The sequence below is a fragment of the Hemicordylus capensis genome, chromosome 4 (assembly GCF_027244095.1).
Source record: "Hemicordylus capensis ecotype Gifberg chromosome 4, rHemCap1.1.pri, whole genome shotgun sequence".
In the NCBI taxonomy this organism is placed as follows: Eukaryota; Metazoa; Chordata; class Lepidosauria; order Squamata; family Cordylidae; genus Hemicordylus; species Hemicordylus capensis.
The window spans coordinates 312,758,211-312,780,861 of record NC_069660.1 but is presented as its reverse complement, the minus strand read 5'-3'; the positions used below and the strand labels follow the sequence as shown (position 1 = coordinate 312,780,861).

General features: G+C 44.4%; 1 protein-coding gene across 3 annotated transcripts in view; it reads left to right on the top strand.

Moving 5' to 3' along the window:
• The window catches only part of TRAPPC9 (trafficking protein particle complex subunit 9), a 523,543-nt gene that overhangs the window by 496,159 nt on the left and 4,733 nt on the right, over nt 1-22,651 (top strand). For all 3 annotated transcript variants that reach the window (XM_053245610.1, XM_053245609.1, XM_053245611.1), the window contains one exon: nt 14,338-14,561. In XM_053245610.1, the coding sequence (XP_053101585.1) occupies nt 14,338-14,561 (224 nt within the window). The remainder of the gene's footprint in view (nt 1-14,337; nt 14,562-22,651) is intronic.

The window sequence follows — 22,651 nt, the reverse complement described above, 5'->3', positions numbered from 1 at the left end:
GAGGGGGTCAGATTATCAGCCAGCAGTAGTTGGGCAGCTTTTATTCTTGAGGTCAGCTTCAGGCCTGTGCCTACTGCTAGTAGGCATGTTGAATCATTCAGATCAGCGTTCCCCACCTTTTCACCACTTTGGCAAGACTACCTTGTGTGAGTACTGTTGTCTCCAGGGCCAGTGTGAGAAGCACTATTATTACCATAGGACCTCAGAGGAGGAGAGCTGGTCTTGTGGTAGCAAGGATGAATTGTCCCCTTTGCTAAGCAGGGTCTGCGCTGGTTTCCATCTAAATGGGAGACTACATGTGAGCAATGTAAGATATTCCCCTTAGTTGGTGGGGCCACTCTGGGAAGAGCACCTACATTCTTGCATGCAGAAGGTTCCAAGTTCCCTCCTGGCATCTCCAGATAGGGCTGGGGAAAACTCCTGCCCGTAACATTGGAGAAGCTGCTGCCAGTCTGTGTAGACAGTATTGAGCTAGATGGACCAATGGTCTGACTCAGTATGTGGCAGCTTCCTGTGTTCCTAACACTGCACTGCCAGGCCGGAGTCCACTGGAAGTGGAGATTGCCAAGTGGGAGCACGCTAACGGGAAGGTGCCGCTGTGTGACAGATTGGATCTTCAAAACATATAGGTTAGGCAAGGGAGTGTGGATTGGAGGAGAGACCAGGAAATGGCAGCAGCAACTGGAGAAGCCTCTCCCTTGCTGGAAACTGCCCTTCCCCACATGTAGCAGTTGGCCCTGGAGACAATGGTACTCACAAAAAGTAGCACTTGCCAAAGTGGTGAAAAGGAGGGGAAAGCTCTTGTCTGGGGGATATCCAGCTGTGCGATACGGTGGAACAGTCATTGAAGCTGTTCTTGTGGTAGGAGAGGAGAGCTGGTCTTGTGGTAGCAAGCATGACTTGTCCCCTTAGCTAAGCAGGGTCCGGCCTGATTGCATATGAATGGGTGGCTAGAAGTGTGAGCACTGATATTCCCCTCAGGGGATGGAGCCGCTCTGGGAAGAGCAGAAGGTTTCAGGTTCCCTCCCTGGCAGCATCTCCAAGATAGGGCTGAGAGAGATTCCTGCCTGCAACCTTGGAGAAGCCGATGCCAGTCTGTGAAGACAATACTGAGCTAGATAGACCAATGGTCTGACTCAGTATATGGCAGCTTCCTATATCCGTATAAGCTCTTCTCACGGTCGGCGAGAAGAGCTTCTTCCAGGTCTGCGGGGAGAGTGGGCTTAGTCTGCTCTCCCCACAAACTATCAAAAGGCAGCCCTGCGTGGCTGGATCAGTCATCCACACGACTGCCGGCTCCATCACAGAGCCAGTTCGGGCTGTGGTGATTGGGGGCTCCGTGGCCCCCAGAAGTTCCAAGATGCCCCGAGCGGGTGCACGGGCCATCCTGGAGAGACCCCCGAGCCCAGGAGGCTGCTTGAAGCCTCCCAACCAGGGGTTTCCTCATGTGTCGCTGTGCACCGCAGCGACACGCGATCAAAATGTCAAGGTTAATGGAGTGATCACCACATTAACCTCTTTTAAGGGGAGGGGGATTTAACAAGGTTAGCTGCCGGGAGCCACACAGCTCCCGTTGCAGCACCCGATTGCCCCAAAGTGGGCTGGGCTCCCGCCCCACTTTGAGGCAATCGTGGGAATAGCCTCATTAAGATTAGAAGAGGTGAAGAAGTACATGAAGGCTTCATGGAATTTACTGAAGAGAAAGTGTATTTAGATCATACACATTCAAATGAGATGAGTGGATTGGATCTCATTTCTTAAATGAATGTGTTGCTTCTTTTCAGTTTTGCACTGAGAAACCAGCCAGCCTTCAGAGCACAGTGAGTTAAGTGGCTTTCTTTCCAGTGAACATCACCCAGTATGAAGATTTAATTGAAGAAAGCTGTACTGCTTCCAAATCTTGACAACAGTCAAGAGACTGAGCCACTCTGAAAGAGATCACTGATCAACAGTTTGCCAAGGATAGATCTGGGAATTAAAAGTGAACTGATGAATGGCAAAGAAGCTAATGCAATCCAAGTGAACAAATTAAAAAAGTAAAACCATGCTTTGGAAATAAACCCTTTCTTCCATTGTTTGTACCTAGCACAAAATCAATAGCTACTGAGAACACTTATGTGATAATCATAATAAGATCAAAGGTAGGTTTTTCCAATTGGAATAGCTAGTGACACATAGACCAGCCATAACATGGAGTCCCTGTGCTGTCATTCTGCAGGACCTGGCTTGCAAAAGACTGGAACTATTTCTGCCATTTTGTAGTTAGATTTGCTATGGCCAGCATGTTGAAATATTATGAAATAGTTACTGTTGGGGGAAAATTGTAATATTTGACTAGATGTTTGACCTCAGTCACTCATGTGTTGGTAACATTCAGGTTGGACTACTGCAATGCGTTCCATGTGGGGCTGCCCTTGAAGACTGTTCTGAAGCTTCTGCTGGTTCAGAATGCTGCCGCAAGGATGCTCGTGGGTGCAATTTGCTTCACAAGTATTACACCCATCCTGCATCAGCTTCATTGGCTACCAGTCCGCTTCTGGGCTAGATTCAAGGTGCTGGTATTGACCTTTAATGCCCTACACGGTTTGGGGCCGGGGTACCTGTCAGACTGCATTTGCTCATATTAATCTGCCAGGGTCATCTCAAGCCCTGCTCATGACCCCGCCACTAACAGAAATCCAATTGGTGGGGACTAGAGACAGGGCCTTTTGGGTTGTGGCCCCCTCAGCTTTGGAACGCCCTCCCCGAAGAGCTTCACCATGCTCCCTCCCTTAGTGTTTTTAAAAAACATCTTAAAACACGCCTCTTTAAGGAGGCTTTTTAATGCTTCATTATTATTTTGTTATATCTGGTAGGTTCTTTAGCTTCCTTAGCTTTTTATAATTTTCAGTTTTAATTGGAACCTAATAATTGTGGTTTTTAATCTGGCTTTTTGTTTGTTTGTTTTTAATTTAGTTAATTTTATTACTTTTATTGTATCTTGTATCTGAGCCACCATGAGCAGTAGTGCACTGGAAGGGCGGGGTATAAATATTATAAATGAATGAATGAATGAATGAATGATAGATATTAAAGTTAGTTAACGAAGGTAATTTGGAGTTCAGCTTTAGGTTCAGAAGTTGAAAAAGTCAGACTGGCCAATAGAAAGGTGCTAGGCAAAATGAAAATATAAGTTACCCTTGGAGAAGTCAGAATCAGATTTAAGACAGAATGAGGCGGGGCTTTGGGGAGAGAATCAGATGAGCCAGGATTGAGAATACGGAACCAAAAGGCTGCTGAGGGGCAAAAAGGCAAGAAGCTGCTAGAGAAAATAACTTGTGAATAATTTGTAACTTAACTTTAAAACCTGGCTGAAGTAGGATACCAGAATAGATAGATTTAGCTGGATTGTTTCTCCATAGTTGATTATATACTGTGCTCCTGCTGCTGTTCTAGTTTTGCAAAATAATCTTTTCAGTTCTTCTTGTGTATCGAGCTGCATATATAGCATTGACGGTTTGACATCCAGACTAATATTGTGGGCATCAAAAAACGCTTTGGTCATGCAGTAAGGCAAGGGCATTTTTGGACGCTTTTCATTCTGCGGCCCTTAGGCGAATTCCCAGGAGGCACAGTGGGTTGCAGAGCGAAGGGGGGGTTGACAAAAGTAGCCCCTCCCCCACTGAATACGCAAAACATTTTTTGGCAAGTGTAACCTTACCTGATCTCTGAAACTTGGTTTGCTAGGCCACATCTCATTACCATCTCAGTGGGCTGAATCTTTAAACAAACAAACAAAACCCCTCAAAGTTTGGAGCATTAGAGGGCTGTTTAGTGGAGGCAGCTGGAAGAGGGAAAATGAGGAAGGACATCACCACTATGGGTGGCAGTGGTGAAAGCCTACCAAGGGGAGAAGCAAGGAGTAAAGTAAACTAAGTGTCTGCACTTAGGTTTGTTTTTGGCAAATACATTGCCTCTGGCTAAAAGCACAGCACTGTTTTGTGCATCCAATCAGCTGAATAACATTTCTTTGCCGAATCTTGTTTCTTTTATTTACTGTGTATTCTAGTCCTAGACATCGCTAATGACTTTTCTCCCAGCCTGATTTCAACTTGCATTGTCCTTTAAATTCTGGATTCTTTGGTTGCACAATGCACAACCTTAATCTCGGATAGGCTTTTGGCCCTAGTTTGCAGTCAGAGTTAAAGGCTACATTCCCTAGGCTTCCTTAGAACCATCCTCTGGCTCTCAGAACCCTGCCTGGGTTGGCTCTTAACTACTCTGATCCTGAAAGAAAATACACATCCTAACAACTATTACAGATCTATTCTTCCAGTTCACTAACCACTGCATATAACTCATTACACAGAAAAAATGCAATCAAGTACCAAAGTGTACTTGCTACTTATTCTTGTTAGAACATCATTTGGGATTATTATTTCTTCCTTCCTTGTTTAAATTTGGAAGAAAACAAAATGACGCTAATTCAATTTTAAAATGTTTTTCATGCATGGTAAGGCTGCCAGAAATTAGGCAGCTAAAAGGGATTATGAAAGCAGCGCACTGCTCCACAAATTAGTATTGGAGTTTGATTCTTAAGTACTTTACAAAGATTTTTTCCCCTAGTGGTTTTGGTGTCCTGAATGCACATGACTCTTGTGTCCACTCGTGTTTCTGACTTGGTTTATTTTCCTTTCTCCAAATAAAGCTGTATTGGCTGTATCTTGTTTGCAAGTACTTTAAAGGTATCATAAGAACATAAGAACAGCCCTGCTGGATCAGGCCCAAGGCCCATCCAGTCCAGCATCCTGTTTCACACAGTGGCCTACCAGATGCTGCTGGAAGCCTACAGGCAGGATTTGAGGGCATGCCCTCTCTCCTGCTGTTCCTCCCCTGCAACTGGTATTCATAAGCATCCTGCCTTTGAGGCTGGAGCTGGCCTATAACCCCTCCGACTATTCACCATTGACAGACCTCTCCTCCATGAAGTTATCCAAACCCCTCTTCAAGCCATCCAGGTTGTTGACTTTCACCACATCTTGTGGCAGAGGATTCCACAAGTTGTTTATGCATTGCATGAAAAAGTACTTCCGTTTGCTGGTCCTAAATTTCCTGGCAATCAATTTCATGGGATGACCCCTGGTTCTAGTGTTATGTGAGAGGGAGAAAAGGTTCTCTCTATCCACTTTCTCCACTCCATGCATTATTTTATAGACCTCTATCATGTCCCCCCACAGTTGTCTTTTTTTCTAAACTAAAAAGCCCCAGGATAAGGGAGGTACTCTAGGCCCCTGATCATCTTGGTTTTCCTCTTCTGCACATTTTCCAGTTCTATAGTGTCCTTCTTCAGATGAGGTGACCAGAATTGTACGCAGTACTCCAAGTGTCCCCCCCTCATAGTTTTGTATAAGGACATTATAATATTAGCACTTCTATTTTCAATCCCCTTCCTAATACAATCTGTTTTGGATTTCACTTCCCGAAAGAGTTTGGTATCCTCTGCAAATTTGCCCACCGCGCTGCTTACTCCAACTTCTAGATCATTTATGAATAAATTAAAAAGCACCACCGGTCCAAGTACAGATCCCTGGGGGACTCCACTTCTTACTTCCCCCGCATTGTGAAAACTCTCAATTTTTACCTACCCTCGGTTTCCTGTCCTTCAACTAGTTAGCAATCCACACATGTACTTGTCCCCTTATCCCATGACCGCTGAGTTTCCTCAGGAGTTTTTGATGAGGAACTTTATCAAAAACTTTTTGGAAGTCCAGGTATACTATGTCAGCTGGGTCACCTTGATCCACACACCTATTGACACTCTCAAAGAACTCCAAAAGGTTCTTTAAATATCAGCTTTTAACGGTATCGTTTTGTACTGCTTCTAGCTCTGCTCACTTGTTCTGTCAGTGCAGAGTCATTCTTGTGGGCTACTCACCACGTTTGGGACTCCAGAGATTCATTACATTATTTTCTGGAAAGAATTTCTGACCTTTTAAAATTTGCTGCTAGGAAGAGCCCAGAGTCGTACACATGGGGGTCCTAATCTTTCATTCAGGTACTTGCCAGGCCCAGACCTATTTAGCATCAGTGAAAGCACTGACAAACCCATGCAACTGAGGAGGACCTAGGAACATAGGAAGCTGTTGGTCCATCTAGCTCAGCATTGTCCACAATGACTGGCAGCAGCTTCTCCAAGGTTTCAGGCAGAAGCCTTTCCCAGTCCTACCTGGAGATACCAGAGATTGAACCTGGGACCTTCTGCATGCAAAGCAGATGCTCTTCCACTGAACAATGGCCCCATCCCCATCACTCAGTGGAAGAAGATATGCTTTGCATGCTGAAGGTCCCAGCATCTCTAGTTAAAGGGATCTCAAGTAGTGGTGCTGGAAAAGACCTCTGTTTGGAACCTTACTATAACTCTGAGTGGAGGATACTGACTCAGTGATCTGACTCGTTTATAAGAAATGGTGGGCCAGGCTACCCCAGACAACCAACAGCTGTGATTCTGAGTTTTGAGTTTCTGTTTGTTGCTTGGCTTTGTAGGGCAGTTTAAAAATCACAATACATATATTGGAACTGGCCTTATACAGGATGCAATTGTCCTTGAGCCCAGCCCCGTTATTGGCCTTCTGAGTCCCTCCCGACATTGCTTTGCCTGCAATGTGATTGCCACTGTGTCTGGATGTTCGCTGCTTCTTCCTCGGCCTTCTTGATGTTGCTACCCTTGCCTGTAGAACCCTGCCTGCCCCCATCCTATCCTCCCATCCTTTCTGGGCTGCCATCTTTGGCTGCGGAATCTCACTCCGCTTCATGAGAGAATGTGCTTGCACCATAAATTCAGCTGCTCCTGGTGAGCAGCTGGCTCTCTTGGTGGACACCCTTGCCTAGCTTCTAATTCATGCTGAAACACCAAGCACCCCATAACAGCTTAGGATGCTCTGGAAAACACTTTAGAATCCAGGCATAGCTAGTAAGAAGGGAGGGATCCACATGCAACTTCTGGGAATCAACATTGCAGTACAAAAGAAACTCAAAGGTCTGAACCTCAGCCACCCAAATATTCCACCTATCCATATGGGTTCCCCCCACTCAAGTTTATCTCCAGCAAATACCCAGATTTTCCATTCCAAATCTAAATGCCAGTTACAAAGTTGACAAACTGATGTCAAACATATACAGCATTTGTAATGTGAATATGCAGTTGTATAACTAGAATACACATAGTAACTAGAAGACTTGTCTGCCATGAAATTACCATTTGGTGTTTGCATGGTGACCCTGACAGAGGGAAGAAGCTTTTCCTAATGTGTTTTCTTTGAATTTACCCATCCATGGCAATGGCTGCCAGCTTGCCTCATAGTGGAGGAACAAGCATGCCAACCTCTCCTTTGCATGTATGCAAGTAGAAGAGGTCACCGGTTTGGGGATGTAAAGGGGAACGATTTGTGCAGAAATCTACCAGGGGGCTCAACTGGGCGTTGGAGCAATGCTGGAGGATCTTGGATGGAAGAATTGTATTACAGTGTTCAAAACAAGTTTGGTAGGTTTGAAAAACAGCTGAGCCGCTGAGAGCTTCTCTCCAATGTGCCCAGTCAGGCTGAAACAAGAGGCTGCCAGGAACGGTTTTTGATTTTACACAGAACGCACAAAGGAGAGACAAGGTACTTGCCTAATCTAAAGACCTGGGCAAGGAAATCAGCTTGCATCGCACGCTACATTGGTTTGCAGTGGGGCGGTCTTTTTCTCCATCTCAAGTCTATTCCCAGACGGCTTGAACATCCAACGTCTTCTCAAATGTATTTATGTTCCGTGACTTTTTTCCCCCAGGTTCTGTTCAAAATCCAGAATGCATCTTAAGAAAGAAAAGGAAGCCGGTCAAAGCCGCTTTTCTTAGCTGCTAAGTTCAAGCTGCGGACAAAATGACAAGCAAAGCTGCTACCCTTCTAGGTGTTCATCATGGCTTTTTTCAACTCACTGTACAGGGGAGAAGTAACTGCAGTGCAACATTTGCTCAGGCACTTCCTCACTGAGAGAACATTAGCGATTGCTGTTACTTGGCAGTTATTTTTAAGCAAATCATCTTCCTTAATAGCAAAGTTGTGTTGCACCATTAATAGTCACTGTTGGCAGCTATACAGCACCAACAGTACTCTAGAGCAGGCGTTCCCAGCCTCGGGTCCCCAAACGTTGTTGGAGTACAGCTACCATCCTCCTCGGCCACAAGGACCTTTGGCTCTCGATTGAATTGGGGAGGAGGGCAAAACTATTTCAGTAGGCAAAATTCTCAGCAAGGATTTAGTTTCTTCTCGGATATTTCAAAGATTGAATTAAAAACGTAGACCCCCACAAGATCGGACCAAAGGCCCTGCTAATTTAGCATCCTGTTCCCAGCTGTGACCAAATCGCCCAGTGTAGTTTCTGAGTATTTCAGGTGGTGTCCAGAAAGGTAGCTGGAGGCACAAGCTTGTAAAGAGAGCTGTTGAACTAGGAACTGGTGGTCCCAATGCAAAGGGAGTGGTTGGTGCAGAATGAATGCGTGAATACCTTTATTGCAGTATTTGACCAGATTTCAGCATTGTAGAACAGAGTTTACCTTCACGCCGCAAAGATGTTCTATAGCTAGCAAGAGCCCCGCCCCTTCCCAGATCCTCAGGCCAGCCCTGCTCTGAAGGAGGCACCTGAGCTGGCCTCCCACTCCTCCTGTTTAGGCACCACAGAAGGGAAGCCCCAAACAGCCAGCCGAGCACTCCAGCTTCAATGCTGGAGCTCGGCCATGGCTCAGCCTCACCTTTGCTGCTGAGGGCAATGGAGAGGGTTCTGAGGATGGGGCAGGAGCCTCGCTGAAGGGCACTAGGTCAGAGCTCCAGGGCTCCACCAAGGGGGTGACTGCTGGGGAGTTACAAGGTCAGTTTGCTCTGGTCTGTTGGCACTAGAGGACTTTCGTCAGGATCTCATCCGGGGCATGCTCCTCCTTTTCCTTGAGAGGGCCTCCTCCAGGCTGGAGGAGTCTGGGTGGGTCCTGGCTGGTGGCTTCTTTTTTAATTATTTCTTAGGATAATTGTTGCAAACTAAGCAAAAGTCAATCCTCCTTTAAAAAAAACAAAGGGTGTGTGTGTGTGTGTGTGTCTTTGCCTTTGCCTTTGCCTTTGCCTTTGACATGTGTACCATTTGGTTTGGCATGTGGCCAGCAGTAATGTAGTGGTTAGAGTGCTGGATTAGGCCCGGGGAGACCCAAGTTCAACTCCCCATTCAGCCATGATATTTGCTGGGTGACTCTGGGCCAGTCACTTCTCTCTCAGCCTAACCTACTTCACAGGGTTGTTGTGAGGAGAAACTTAAGTATGTAGTACACTGCTCTGGGCTCTTTGGAGGAAGAGTGGGATATAAAATGTAAAATAAATAAAATAAATACCTAATACACAGGGCTTTTAATTCAGTCAATCAAGCAGAACTTATTGCAGCCAACAGACCCATCAAAGAAGGGTTAACAGAAATGGAAGGGAAGGTAGAGGACGGAAGGCCCAATACATAAAGAGGCTATTCACACGCATGTGCAAAACCGGGCTGGGGGAGCCCAGCCTGGTTTTGCACACGTGTGTGAACTGCTGGGATCGTGTCTGACCCTGGCAGCACCACGGCAGCAAACCCGCTTGTGGAGCCTCTCCTCAAAATGGATTTAGCCGTCTCCTCACCCTGTTTTCCGATCGTGTGTCGGCCGCGGCTGCTTGCAGTTACTGCTGGCAGACTCGAGGGGTAGGGGGATCCCAACCCACGTGGTGCCTTATTGGTGCTTCAGGGGGTGGGGTGACGTGGGGCATCGTGTCCCTGGACCCTTGGAGCTACTGGCAGGGGCCAGTGCTAGTCTGGATAGGCAATCCACCCGCCCAAGGAAGAAGAGCTGCGTGTCTGCAGGGAAGGTATGTCTAACCCGCCTTTCCCGCAACCCGCTCTAGAGCCCTTCTCGGTGGTCATGAGTAGAGGCTCAATGCATTTTAAATATTTCACATACTTACAAATGAAATTAAACCAAACAGGAGCAACTGGAATGAGCACCACCAACTTCCCCCACACCTGCTTCGCCTCTGCTCAATTGGCATCCCATTTTAATAGCCATGCACAGCAATTTTGCAGCTGCTATCATGTGTGTGAGTCGGTCTGCCAGCAGACGTCTAAGATAGAACTCGGGTGATCTTCCAGGCAAGGAGGCCAATCAAGGAGCAGCGACTGGAATGTGAATGTGTTGATAGAAACAGTGTGTTAACACATGTCCCACCATTTCCACCTCAAGATTATGACAAGCCCTGAGAGAAAAAGAAATGCCTATATATATGCCCCAAGGAACCTGAGAAGGCAATTGTTTATAACCCTTGTCTCTCAGGGTGAGTGCTTTCTATTCCAGCAGCCACTCCTCCTAAAAATCCACGGGGGCACCAAATAAGGCCCAAGTGCCTCTGGTTCCCGGCAGCCCTATTGCATTTGTTTCTCCCATCTCACCCTGCATTAATGAGAGCTGTGTTGCCTACAGGCTGGCCATCCATCAAGTAGAGCTGTGTGGACTAAGCCCACACAGCTCTACCTGATGAATGGCTAGCCTGCAGGCAGCGCAGATCTCATTAACAAGAGGGCAGGGCGGTATGGGAGAACCAGGTGCAATCGGGCTGTCGGGAACCAGAGGCAGCTGTGCTTTGTTTGGTGCCGCTGCTGTTGGTCCATTCCACTTTATTGTACCCGGCTGTTGAGAAAGTTCATTGCTAGGACGGCATCATTCATTCTCCCCAGTGAGAGGCCACTGGGCCCTTCCCTTGCCAGCTTGCTTTTCTGTGGCACCTTTGAAATATTTACTTTTTTGTCTCCTCGTTTTTTGAAATGCTAATGATGCTGTTAAAACAACAACAACTGAATCCAAGGATGATGAAGATAGCAGTCTCCATTTGGCTGCTGTGCTAAAGATTTAGAGTTACTGTACGCGAGAGCCAATAATGATCTGCTCCCAAAGCAATGACAAGTTTAATCTCAGCTTTTATATGCCATCTGTGTTAGCGACTGGAATCCATAACGGAAGGACTCGGTGCACAAGGCCCTTTTCTCCGTTTGACAATATTAAAACAACTCGATATGTTGCAGAGGACCATTTCTGTGTCAGGCGGGGGAAACTGAAGCTTTTTAATAATTCCTCTGTTCGCATCTGTCTGTCCCAGAGTGTTGCTTACCATAATATCTGCTACCTGCACAAGCTTGTGCAAACATGCTCAGCTCATTCGATGGAGATGGTTGTCTTTACAGTTTTATAGGTGCCAGATAGTGCTGCTGAGTTCAGGAAATAATTAGTCTCTGTACACATCCCCACCCTAAATCAATCTTTGACTAATTGGTTGTGAGGAATATGAAACAAATTAATATGGCTTGAGGGTGCTGTTTTGTGACCTTTTAGATTTTAATTGGATGTGGAGGAAGAGTGCTTGGAACCACCACCTGACCAGGTGTGTTGTGGGCCACACCAAGAGAGGAAAAGGACAAGGAAGGAGTGGAGACGTTTTATTTTCTCCATGGTTGTTGGGTTAGAACTCTGGTTCAACTGAGCAGTTAGTTGTCAATAAAGGATTATAATAATTGATAGGCCCAGGCCCACTGTGTGGGCTGACAGCCAGAATTCACTGTTTGGGACCAATGAAATTTCTGTGTTGCTTCTTTGATGAAGGAGAAAACTTAAGACTTTCCTGAATGAAAGGCTTTCCCTACAAATTTGATTGATTGATTGATTATGTGCCGTCAAGTCGGTGTCAACTTCCAACGACCGCATAGATAGATTATCTCCAGGATGATCTGTCTTCAGCTTGACCTTTAAGGTCTCTCAGTGGTGCATTGAGTCCATCCACCTTGCTGCTGGTTATTCTCTTCTTCTCTTTCCTTCAACTTTCCCCAGCCTTCTCAAGGGAGATGGGTCTTTGCATAATGTGTCCTACAAATTTAATTGTTCGGAAGTTGTGGTGCAGGAGGAAATATTCTGTTGGTCTCTACTCTTTCAGCAAGAGAGTATGGAGTCTTAAATTGGCATATTCTCCATTGCAATCTTGCTTTTTCTTTTTCTGCGTAACACTACTATATTTTTTCACAATAGGACATTTCTTTAATAGGCATATTATAATGGAGATCTCTGCTCCTTTTCTCATGAATGGGTTTGACACAACCCCACTTTCCCGGCCTAATATGCTAATCTCACTGAAAATGTAAAAGAAGGCTGAGATTACCAAATGAATGGTTATGCCAGTCTGGTGTGAAATCTTCAGAGCAAATCTGTACAGTGTTAGAAGATTTGTGAATGTGTATATATATTATTATAATAGTGTTCAATTAAACAAAAATAGTTAAGCATACCAAACAAAATAAAATGGGGGAATCAGGATGCTGAGGCCTGAGAAGTGGAGAGACCCGTCTGATTTAAGGTGTGTCATTGACTGAACTAATCTATCAAATATATGAGTTTCAGGTGCAATCTTTATTATATTAAAAGCTGTTTCTCCCAGAGTTGCTTCAAAGTTCAGTTGATCAGCCTCTCTGCTATTTGGTCTAATTGCTGGGGGAGAAGAAGGAATAATAAAGGGAAGAGGAGGGAATGTAGAATGCAATAGGGATCAATGTTGGGGATATCTGGATGTGGCTGAAATCTCTAGAAAAAGATATTTTTTCTTGGTATGTTTTTAAACTTAAGTGTCTCATTGTGGTCTCTTTGAAGAATTGAGCTGATTGCACTTGATAACAATTTAAGATTTGGTTCTTAGCCACCTGTAGCTAAGTTGAAGTACAGTAATTAATTGTTTGGGAACTGATCCTCTATACTACTGCAGGCCGCATTACGCCTAGGATCCAGGAGGGGGGGGGGCTGTGCAGGGGCAATCCTGTGAGGTAAAGCAGGTATCTCAGTTGAGATTGTTGGGATGTCAGCCGGGTGGCAAATTTCCTGCCACTGCCACCATCAAAGTAGCTCTTTGGGACCCACCTGGCATTCACAAGCTTTGCAAGGAGCACAGGGCGGAGAAATAAGGCTGCCCTCTTCTCCTCACATTCCTTGTGAGGATTGCAAGCAGCATGTGAAGAGGTGCTTGGCAACCTTCCCTACTCCTTTGATTTTGAAAGGGGGTGGCCCCCACCAGGGACCTTAGGCAAGGCAGCATTTGACACCTCGCCTCTGACACCACAATACCTCATGCCTTCGGCTGTCGCCAACTCCTCACTGGCTCAGCAGCTCCCATTAATGCTCATGCCTCGAGCCTGCCTGCCTGACCTAGGTTCAGGCAGTACAGAAATGGGGTTAACGTGTGGTCTTAATCCACCCCTCCCCAAAGCTGTTGTTAGGTCTACAAGGAGGTGGAGAGAAGCCTAGCATCTTTATCTGTCCTTTTCACCTCAACAAGCTAATACAAGTTGGGGAGGAGGCCAATTTAGACCAGAGGGATGGTGCAGGAGGAAAGGTCTGGTCACTTCCCCATTCAAATTAGGAGCCCCACAAGACAGCTTTGAAGAAAGAAGCGGGTGGTGGATAGCACTGCAGGATATCCTGATCACAGATCTTCTTCATCAGATCTCACTGTGCCCTGGGATGATAATATATTTCACAAAATGCAAACCTGTATGTAGAAAGGCAGCCTTCTGACTTGGGGGTTAGACACAACCTTGGATGGTAACTGGCTTTAACAAGTTAGGTGTATGTGATAGGCTCAGAACAGTTTGAATCTTCACTCCGAGATGTGCCCTCCCCTGAATGTGAACCTGTAAAGGAGTCTCTGCTTCTGAGATGTGCCTTGTTTAGCAACGGAGCCCTCGACTGAGCAGGGCTATAAGATGAGCTCTTCATAAGGCATGTGATTTTTGGTAGAAGCATCTGATTTTTCTAGCATCCCACTCATATTGTAGAGTAGAAAATAAAAAGCAGAGAGAAAGCACTCAAAACAAGTAGATGAGCTTCTATCAGCATAGTCACATTTGAGAAATGCTCTGCTCTCTCTCTCACTGATATTAGTGAATGTGGTACAGTGTAAGTATTACCTTGCGAATAGTGGCAGGACGTGTTTTGCTCTTGAAAGCCACCCTGTTGACGGGCTAATCTGTTCCTGGCACTGGCAAATGTTATTTTCTCTCTGTAAAATATGGAACATAGCCTATACCACAGAGTGTTGCAAAGTTGTGTATGAATAAATATAAAAATAATCTGAACATAATGGAAATTACGTTCATCAGGAAATGTACATGGATTCCAGGTGCTAGTTTACATTGTACTGTTTTGGTGCTCTGAACTGTTCAGGATTCTCAAGTCCTGGAGCATAAATTATTAAACCCATCATTTTGTTTCTTGTGTTACAGATGTGTTGGTGGAGGGAAAGCACTGTGACTGTGATATCATAGCTGACTGCACAGTTGGAGACCCCGTAAGGCTGGAGGTGCAGCTCACCAATTGGAGCAAACACAGTGTGGGCCCCTTCTCTCTCACGGTCATCCCATACCAAGATTACCAAAATGGCATCCACAACGATGAACTCCAAGATGGTGTCACGTTTGTTGGATCCAACACCTTTCATATTGATACCGTAAGTCCAGATTGGCAGTATGTTATCTGGTTGCATGTTTTAGAGCCTAAACAAATGAAACACTAAAAATCAAAGTTTGGTCCACGGTTTCTCTGAAATATACATTGGAATTCCTCACCCACCACATTAAAAAGGCAAAGGGTAAATTCCTGTACTGGGTATCTTGGCTTTCCGGGTCAGAATTCCAGAGTTGGTGCTGTAAGGGATAACTCCGAGTTGAGGCCTTTAAAATCCATTCCACCTTTCAGCTGTAGTACTCATATCAGTGGTACTGTTTCAGACATGTCTCTTGCTACATCACTTATTAAATTCACATGCAGCCATTTGGAGATGGGAAAAGCTATATGAAATAATAGGCATTTTTCCATACTGTAGGTCTCCCCAAGAACTATCACAGTGCCTTGGGCTAGTCTTCCTTTCTTAGGCTAACCTACTTCACAGGATGGTTTTGGGGGAAGAACAAGGAAAGAACTGCAAAGCACTTATGTTTCTCTCACACTCACCAGTAGCTGTGGGAGTCACTGGCCTCCTGGTGACTTCTACCCATGCGACTCCTGCAACACATGCTTGAATGAACCATGTGGACAGGGCCAGTGATGTCATTCCTTCATGCACACATGGCTGGAGTGGCACAGGGTGACGTGGGAAAAAGTTCCAAGGAAACAACTCCCAAAGCACTGCTACATAAAGAAGAGAAAAATAATGAGGGCCAATTCACACATTACATTTTCTTAAGTGTACAGCAGAGAGATGTGAGTGAACTACAAGTGTGGGTGAGTGTGTGAGTAGGGATGGGCAAACTCGCTCAAGGTTGAGCCAGTTTGCCAATCCAGCTTGAGGTCGAGCCAAACCCCCTGGGTCGGCTCGGGGGTTTTAAATTTATTTATTTATTTAAAAAATTAAAAATGGCCAGGGCTCATACATGGTGGCCTCCACTGGAGAAAGGGCTGGGACGGCATGAAAATGGGCCAATACGCCCCTTAGAAGACCGGCGGGGAAGAAATGGCAGACTTGCCTCCTGCAGTCACGGCAGCACATCCTGAGGCCGCTGAACCCAGCTGTGATTGGATGTGGCTCCCTGCCAAGTTGACTTTCATGGGCAGGCCTTGGTTTGCAACTATAATGTGTGAAAAGGCCTTAAAAAGTACCCCAGTCTAAAGGCAGGGAAAGACTTGCAGAATCTTGCAGACTAAACCACTTTGCATAATATTGTTAAGCTTTAAAGCTTGAGAGCAATTTACCTAACATATCTTCAGGAGAGGCAGATCGTCCGAAGCTTCCTAGCTCTTCTCACTTGCCCTGCACATTCCTCAACTGGGCACCCCGAGAAAATAATCCAAGCCTTCAAGACTGAATCGCTAATTTTCCTACCAGAAGCAAAGCTATATATGAGAGAGCCCCGCCCCTTCTCCCCTTTTTTCTCCCCCTCCCCCAGCACTTTCTCCTTGATTGATATCCCTGTTGCCTTTCTCTTGGCTGCCTTTTCACTTTGTACTAATATTTTCTCTTGAGTAATTTGTTAGACCAGACTTGATTCTTGCCAATTTAAAAGCAAGCAAACAAATGGACATTTTCATGGCTCTTGGCATGTCTGCAACAACCTGCAACTCATCTTTCATTGTGTCCCCACATTTACCATTGTCATTTTGTCTCATGGAATCAATAAGCAAGGCAGGTCTGAGCATGGCTTTAGAAATCAATTCAAATTAGGGAAGAATCCAGTCGGAGACCCTCTGAATGTTCCTTGCTGCCCCTGTGCAGTTTTGTCAGCCTAAAAATTTGTTGAGCTAAGGTTGTGTATATCCATGACATAAGGAGGGCTATATTCTCATGGGCAGCCCCCATAGCGGAGGCAGCATGCTTAGGGGCTAGCTGAGTGGTGGGCATGATCCAGCAGTCCCTGGGAAGGCTGGATTACTCAGAAGCTGCCGTGCCAACCACTCAAATGGCCACCGCACATGCGCAGAGGCCAGCTGAGTCGCAGGGGCAGGGAAGCCTTCTCATAGGCTGCTGGGTCAGCTGGTGTGCTTCCCAGAGACTGCCTGGTGCCCACAGTGGCAAGGTGAGTGGTGCACCATGCTGCAGGGAGGAGAAGGGATGAGCAAGGTAGCCCTGGAGGCAGGACAGCAAGGATTCCTGGGACCCATGCACCCTATGGCAGCTCCACCTCTCATGTATATGATGGACACCTAGCGTGTCAGTTTAGGGTCCTGTTCTGAACCACTTCAAAAAAATTGCAGAGTCTGTTTTTTCACATTCAGCTCAGGAGCAAGAGAAGGACACAAGCATATTTTATTTATGTATTTTTCTAAGAATATATACCCTGCTCTATTTCAGAGTGAATATAAGTCACTTTGCCTAAAAGCCTGTTGAGGGGGGAGAGAGCGTTGAGTTGTGCAGTCAAGAAGTACTAGCCATTTCCAGTACGGACCTACATTTGCTGTACAGCCAATGGAATCTCACTCTCTCCAGGAATGAATATAGTAGGAATGATTTAGAATTATGCATGGAATAGGTTCAGCTGAATGCTACAGGGTAACCTTGCGAAATGGTTTGACAGACAAATATCCCTCATAAAATTAAATGTAAACAAGATGTACGGATTAGGTAGTGATAAGTTGTTCCAGGGCTAAATGAGATCACCTTCACTTTTGGTGAGGATATTCCCAGCTATCTGGGCAAGAAGCACCTTTTCATGTGGTGGCGGCTTCTTCTTCTTAACCTCGTTTAACTGGGTGGCTCAATAGTCAGATTTGCTGCCATGTAGCCACTGGGATTGGGTGGTTCACACGAGTGTGGTGGTTCACACGAGCGTGCAAAACCAGGCTGGGTTCCCTTAGCCCGGTTTTGCACATTCATGTGACTAGCCTCACTGTGTCTGATGCAGTAGATAGACTGATTTGGACCAGGAAGACTTGGGTTCAGGTCCCATGTAGCCATGAAACTCATTCAGTGACCTTGGGCAAGTCACATAATCTCAGCCTAACCAACTTTACAGGATTATTCAGAGGATAAAATGGGATAATACCTTGAGCTTCATGGAGGAAGCTTGTAATATTAATGTGATGCTAATACATTTGAGTTCTAGTTGCTCATATTAGGTTACCAAATGCCATTTTAGTGTGTATTAAAAATTATATTCATACATTATTCTCATGGGTTTTCCACCCCCAGAGAGTCTGTTTTATATATCCTTCTGTATCGTGCTGGCCTGTGGCTACCATTAAATGATTATTGTCATCCATGCTGCTATAAGAAATGAGAACAAGAAGGGTTCCACTTTGTTTTGCATTGATTTCTCTCAACTCCTGAAAAGCTTGCTTTTGAGGCACACATCTACCAAATATATATACCATATACACCAGTGTGGTGTAGTGGTCAGAGTGCTGGACTAGGACCGGGGAGACGTGAGTTCAAATCCCCATTCAGCCATGATACTAGCTGGGTGACTCTGGGCCACTCACTTCTCTCAGCCTACTTCACAGGGTTGTTGTGAGGAGAAACCGAAGTATGTAGTACACCGCTCTGGGCTCCTTGGAGGAAGAGCGGGATATGAAATGTAAAAAAATAAAAAATAAAATAAATTTGGAGAAGAAAAAGTAGCATTTTCTTCATCCATTAAAGCCTCAGTTGGGTAGAGACATGGATGCTTTTTCTGAATTTCAGATATATGCATCCTGTTCACTGGAGTGTTGTATGTGACCTGAGGTGGGCTGGTGCTTGAATGCCTTTTAGGAGTGATATGGACTGAAGCATCTTTAAGCATGCACACCTCCAAATGTTTCCCCCAATTTGGCTCTAGCTGTCTTGATCTTCAGGTGGCAGCTGAGCCAGGGGTGTCCTCTACAAGTTATGCTTGATTTGTTGGCTACATCTCTTAGAGAATGGACCTCTCTCATTCTTCGTTTATTGTTCTCTATATTTAAAAGAATTATATGCTGCCTTTCTGCCAAATAACATTGAAGGCAGGTTAGACAAAATTCGTTTAAGCATACAATTATAATAATAGAGAGCAGTAAACAGAATGGAAACCTGCCATTACACAAAAATAATAGATCACAGCTGCAATTAACAACTTCAGCAATCTGTAAACCATCTGCAGACCATACGGGGCAGAGCAGCATAGTGAAGCAAACCAACCATTATGATAAATTAAGTTATGCTGTACCAGCATTTAACTACCAAAAGGCCAAACATCTGGCGCCGAAGGCATAGTAATGAAAACTCCAGATGGATCTATTTCCTTCATAACCTCTAGGATCTACTACTGTAGTGGGCTCCACACAAGATTGCTATTCAGGCTTGTTTAGTACTTGCACCTTATGGAGAATCTTTACTTCTCAACAGGTATGGGGGTGAGGATATGTTCAACTAGTATTGTACTAACTACACAGGTTAGCAATTCATTTCCAGGGAAGCCCACCGGCAAGAGCTGAGGGCGTGCCCTCTCTCCTGCTGTTGCTCCCCTGCAACTGGTATTTAGAGGCATCTTGCCTCTGAGGCTGGAGGTGGCCGGTAGCCCTCAGACTAGTAGCCATTGATAGACCTGTCCTCCATGAATGTATCTAAACCCTTCTTAAAGCAATCCAGGCTGTTGACTGTCAGCACATCTTATGGCAGAGAATTTCATAGGTTGATTATAAGTTGTCTAAAAAAGTACTTCCTTTTATCGGTCCTAATTATTAGCAACCAGTTTCATAGGATGACTCCTGGTTCTAGTGTTAGGCAAGAGGGAGAAAAATTTTTCTCTGTCAATGTTCTCCATACCAAGCATTATTTTATAAACCTCTATCATGTCTCTCCTCAGTCGTCTTTTTTCTAAACTGTACTTTAACTAGCCTACTCTTATTGGTGTTGCTTTCTTCCATGCTTTTGCACTACAGATTCTGCCTGCTGTTATTAGATAAGTGATCATTTCTGCATCTGTCTGCAATACTCTTATATAGTCAAAAAGAATTATCTTTGGATCATTAATTAATGAGCCTGTTATTTCATTAACTGTTGATACGGCATCTTTCCTAAAGTTAAGAATATGTGGGCATGACCAAAATATTTGTAAATTATCTGCCCCATGAGTCTTGACACCACCAGCAATGATCATCCATCAAATGATAGATTTCAGACGTAAAGGAGTCATATACCAATGATATTGTAGCTTATACAGGCTCCCGCTTAAAGTAATATTGATGGATCTCTTAATGTTATTTTCCCATAGCCACATCCATTCTTCTTCTGCAGTTGGGTTTGGGAGTGCCATATTCCACTTCAAAATATGACTAGATCCAGCTGAACTCATCTCAAGCAACATCTTAAGCAATTCTTTACTTTTAACATTTGTCAACATGATTTCTGCCTAAGTGCTTCTCTGAACACCCCATATTTTTAAATCAAAGTCAGCCTAATATTCCTAAGTGGAAGATATAAACAACATTGGTTTCTCCACTTGCATTACATCTGATATTTCTTGATAGGACAAAAAATTGGTTTCATTCCACAGCTGGATGAGTTGATAAACCTGGCATTTAATCCAATTAGAGACATCTCCCAATTGTGCCAGTTCTAGGTTTACCTCATTCCAAACTGTTGATGTTAAAGGGGAGAGTTTTGGACTTCATTTAGCTTTACTGATATAAGAATGTTTTCTTAGTTGTATTCTGGTCTCACTAATTTATACAGTTTGAAAGTTGTAGGTCACCCCACACTTGCGGGTAGGTGTGATAGTAATTGATAAAATAATAAATGCAATTTCCAGATCAATCTGTGTGTCTTGTTAGCACATTGTTGTCAGTATCAGTTACCACACATAGTTTGTGTATTCTCTAGAATACACGGATTCTTAAAGAATCCGTTCCTTGAAAATAGCACCACTCTCTGGAACATGCTGCATCAGGGTGCTTCCTTCTCCTTAACGAAGCAAGTTGTTAACCTCCTTTTTATAATGTTTGTCATTATTTTTAGTGTATATTGATTTTAAGATGCTTCGAGATAAGAATATATGGAAGTGTGTGGCCTCTTTACTGCGAATTATTAAGAATTTAGCAAGGATTGGCAGCTCATAATGCTGATGACCTTCACCTGGATAACCACATATAGTTCCTGCAGATGTCAATGCTTCATTTAAAAAATAAATAAATACATAAATAATAAATATTCCCAGGGATGTCTCCCCCTCCCTGATAAGAACAATCCATTAACATATCCAGGATTGCTTTCAGTACCGCCCTGGAGAGTGATGCCAGTTCCTGGAGAGTCCAGGCTGATCCTGGAGGGATGGCAACTCTACTGATGGTAGGACTGCAGCCCACAAGTGTGACAGGAACATAAGCTGTCATACATAGAAGGCTGTGACAGAGGCAGCTGCTTCTGGCATTCACCTTTTCTGTTGGACAAAATGGATTTGTATCAGTGCATTTGGTATTAGGAGTCCAATATGCTTATATAGCTTAAGATTCATATACACAGGGCAGGAAGCCACAGTCCAGACGGAACACGGTGAAACAGACTGGTTCCAGATCGGCAAAGGAGTAAGACAAGGCGGTATACTTTCCCCTTCTTTATTCAACTTATATGCTGAACATATACTGAGAGAAGCTGGATTGGAAGACGATGAGCATGGTTTTAAAGCTGGAAGAAGAAACATCAATAACCTGCGCTACACTGATGGTACCGCTCTGATAGCAGAGAATGTGGATGATCTGCAAGCTCTAGTACTGAAGGTCAAGGAGCACAGTGAAAAAATTGGACTACGCGGAAAGGTCAAGAAGACTAAACTAATGACAACAGATACAGCAACCAGCCTCAGAATTGACAATGAAGAGATTGAAGTGGTGAATAGCTTCTGCCTTTTAGGATCGACCATCAACAGTAAAGGATCCAGCAGTCAAGAAATATGCCGCAGACTAGCACTTGGTAAGGTTGCAATGAAGGCCTTGGAAAGGATATTTAGATGCCGTGGCGTGTCTGTACCTACAAAGATTAGAATCATTTGGACAATGGTTTTCCCAGTGACACTCTATGGATGTGAAAGCTGGACTTTGAAGAAGCAAGATAGAAAAAGTATTATTGATGCTTTTGAACTTTGGTGCTGGAGAAGACTTTTGAAGATACCATGGACTGCCAGGAAAACAAACAAATGGATCAAAGAACATATCAATCCAGAATTTTCATTCGAGGCACAAATGACCAGGCTCAAACTATCATACTCTGGACACATTATATGAAAACCCAGCTCCCTTGGGAAGTCCATACTGCTGGGGAAAGTTGAAGGAAAGAGAAGAAGAGGGCAACCAGCAGCAAGGTGGATGGACTTGATTATGACAACAATGAATGCGCCACTGAGAGACCTTAAAGGTCAAGTTGAAGACAGATTATCCTGGAGAGAATCTATCTATGTGGCTGCTAAGAGTCGACACCAACTTGACAGCACTTAATCAGTCAATCAATCAATCAATCAATCAATCAAGGGCTTAAGACATGAGGCCCATTCATAGTCTATCTTCAACACTCTTACAATGAATGTACACTGATTGATTTATTAAATGCCGTCAATTCGGTGTTGACTCTTAGCGACCACATAGATAGATTCTCTCCATGATGATCTGTCTTCAACTTGGCCTTTAAGGTCTCTCAGTGGTGCATTCATTGCCGGCGTAATCAAGTCCAAACACCTTGCTGCTGCTGGTCGTCCTCTTCTTCTCTTTCCTGCAACTTTTCTCAGCATTATGGACTTCTCAAGGGAGCTTCTCAAAGGAGTGTACAGTACATAGGTGTAAATCTCTACACAAGCACAGTCATTCCCATGTTCTGCTGAACGCAGATACAGAAGAACTCTTCTTCTCTGTACCATACATTTGAAGGGCCTGTATCCAGAAATCTGTACTCTTGTAGAATATGTCTGAATCGGGCTATGGATGACCTTGCATCTAGGAGGTGTCTTTTAAAAAGAAGTTATTGATTGATTTGATTTGATTTGATTTGTATACCTCCCTTCCAAAATGTCTCAGGGCAGTTTACAATTAAAAACAAACCACTAAAACAATAAAGAGCTAAAACAAAATTTAAAACAATATAACAACAATTAACAATTTAAA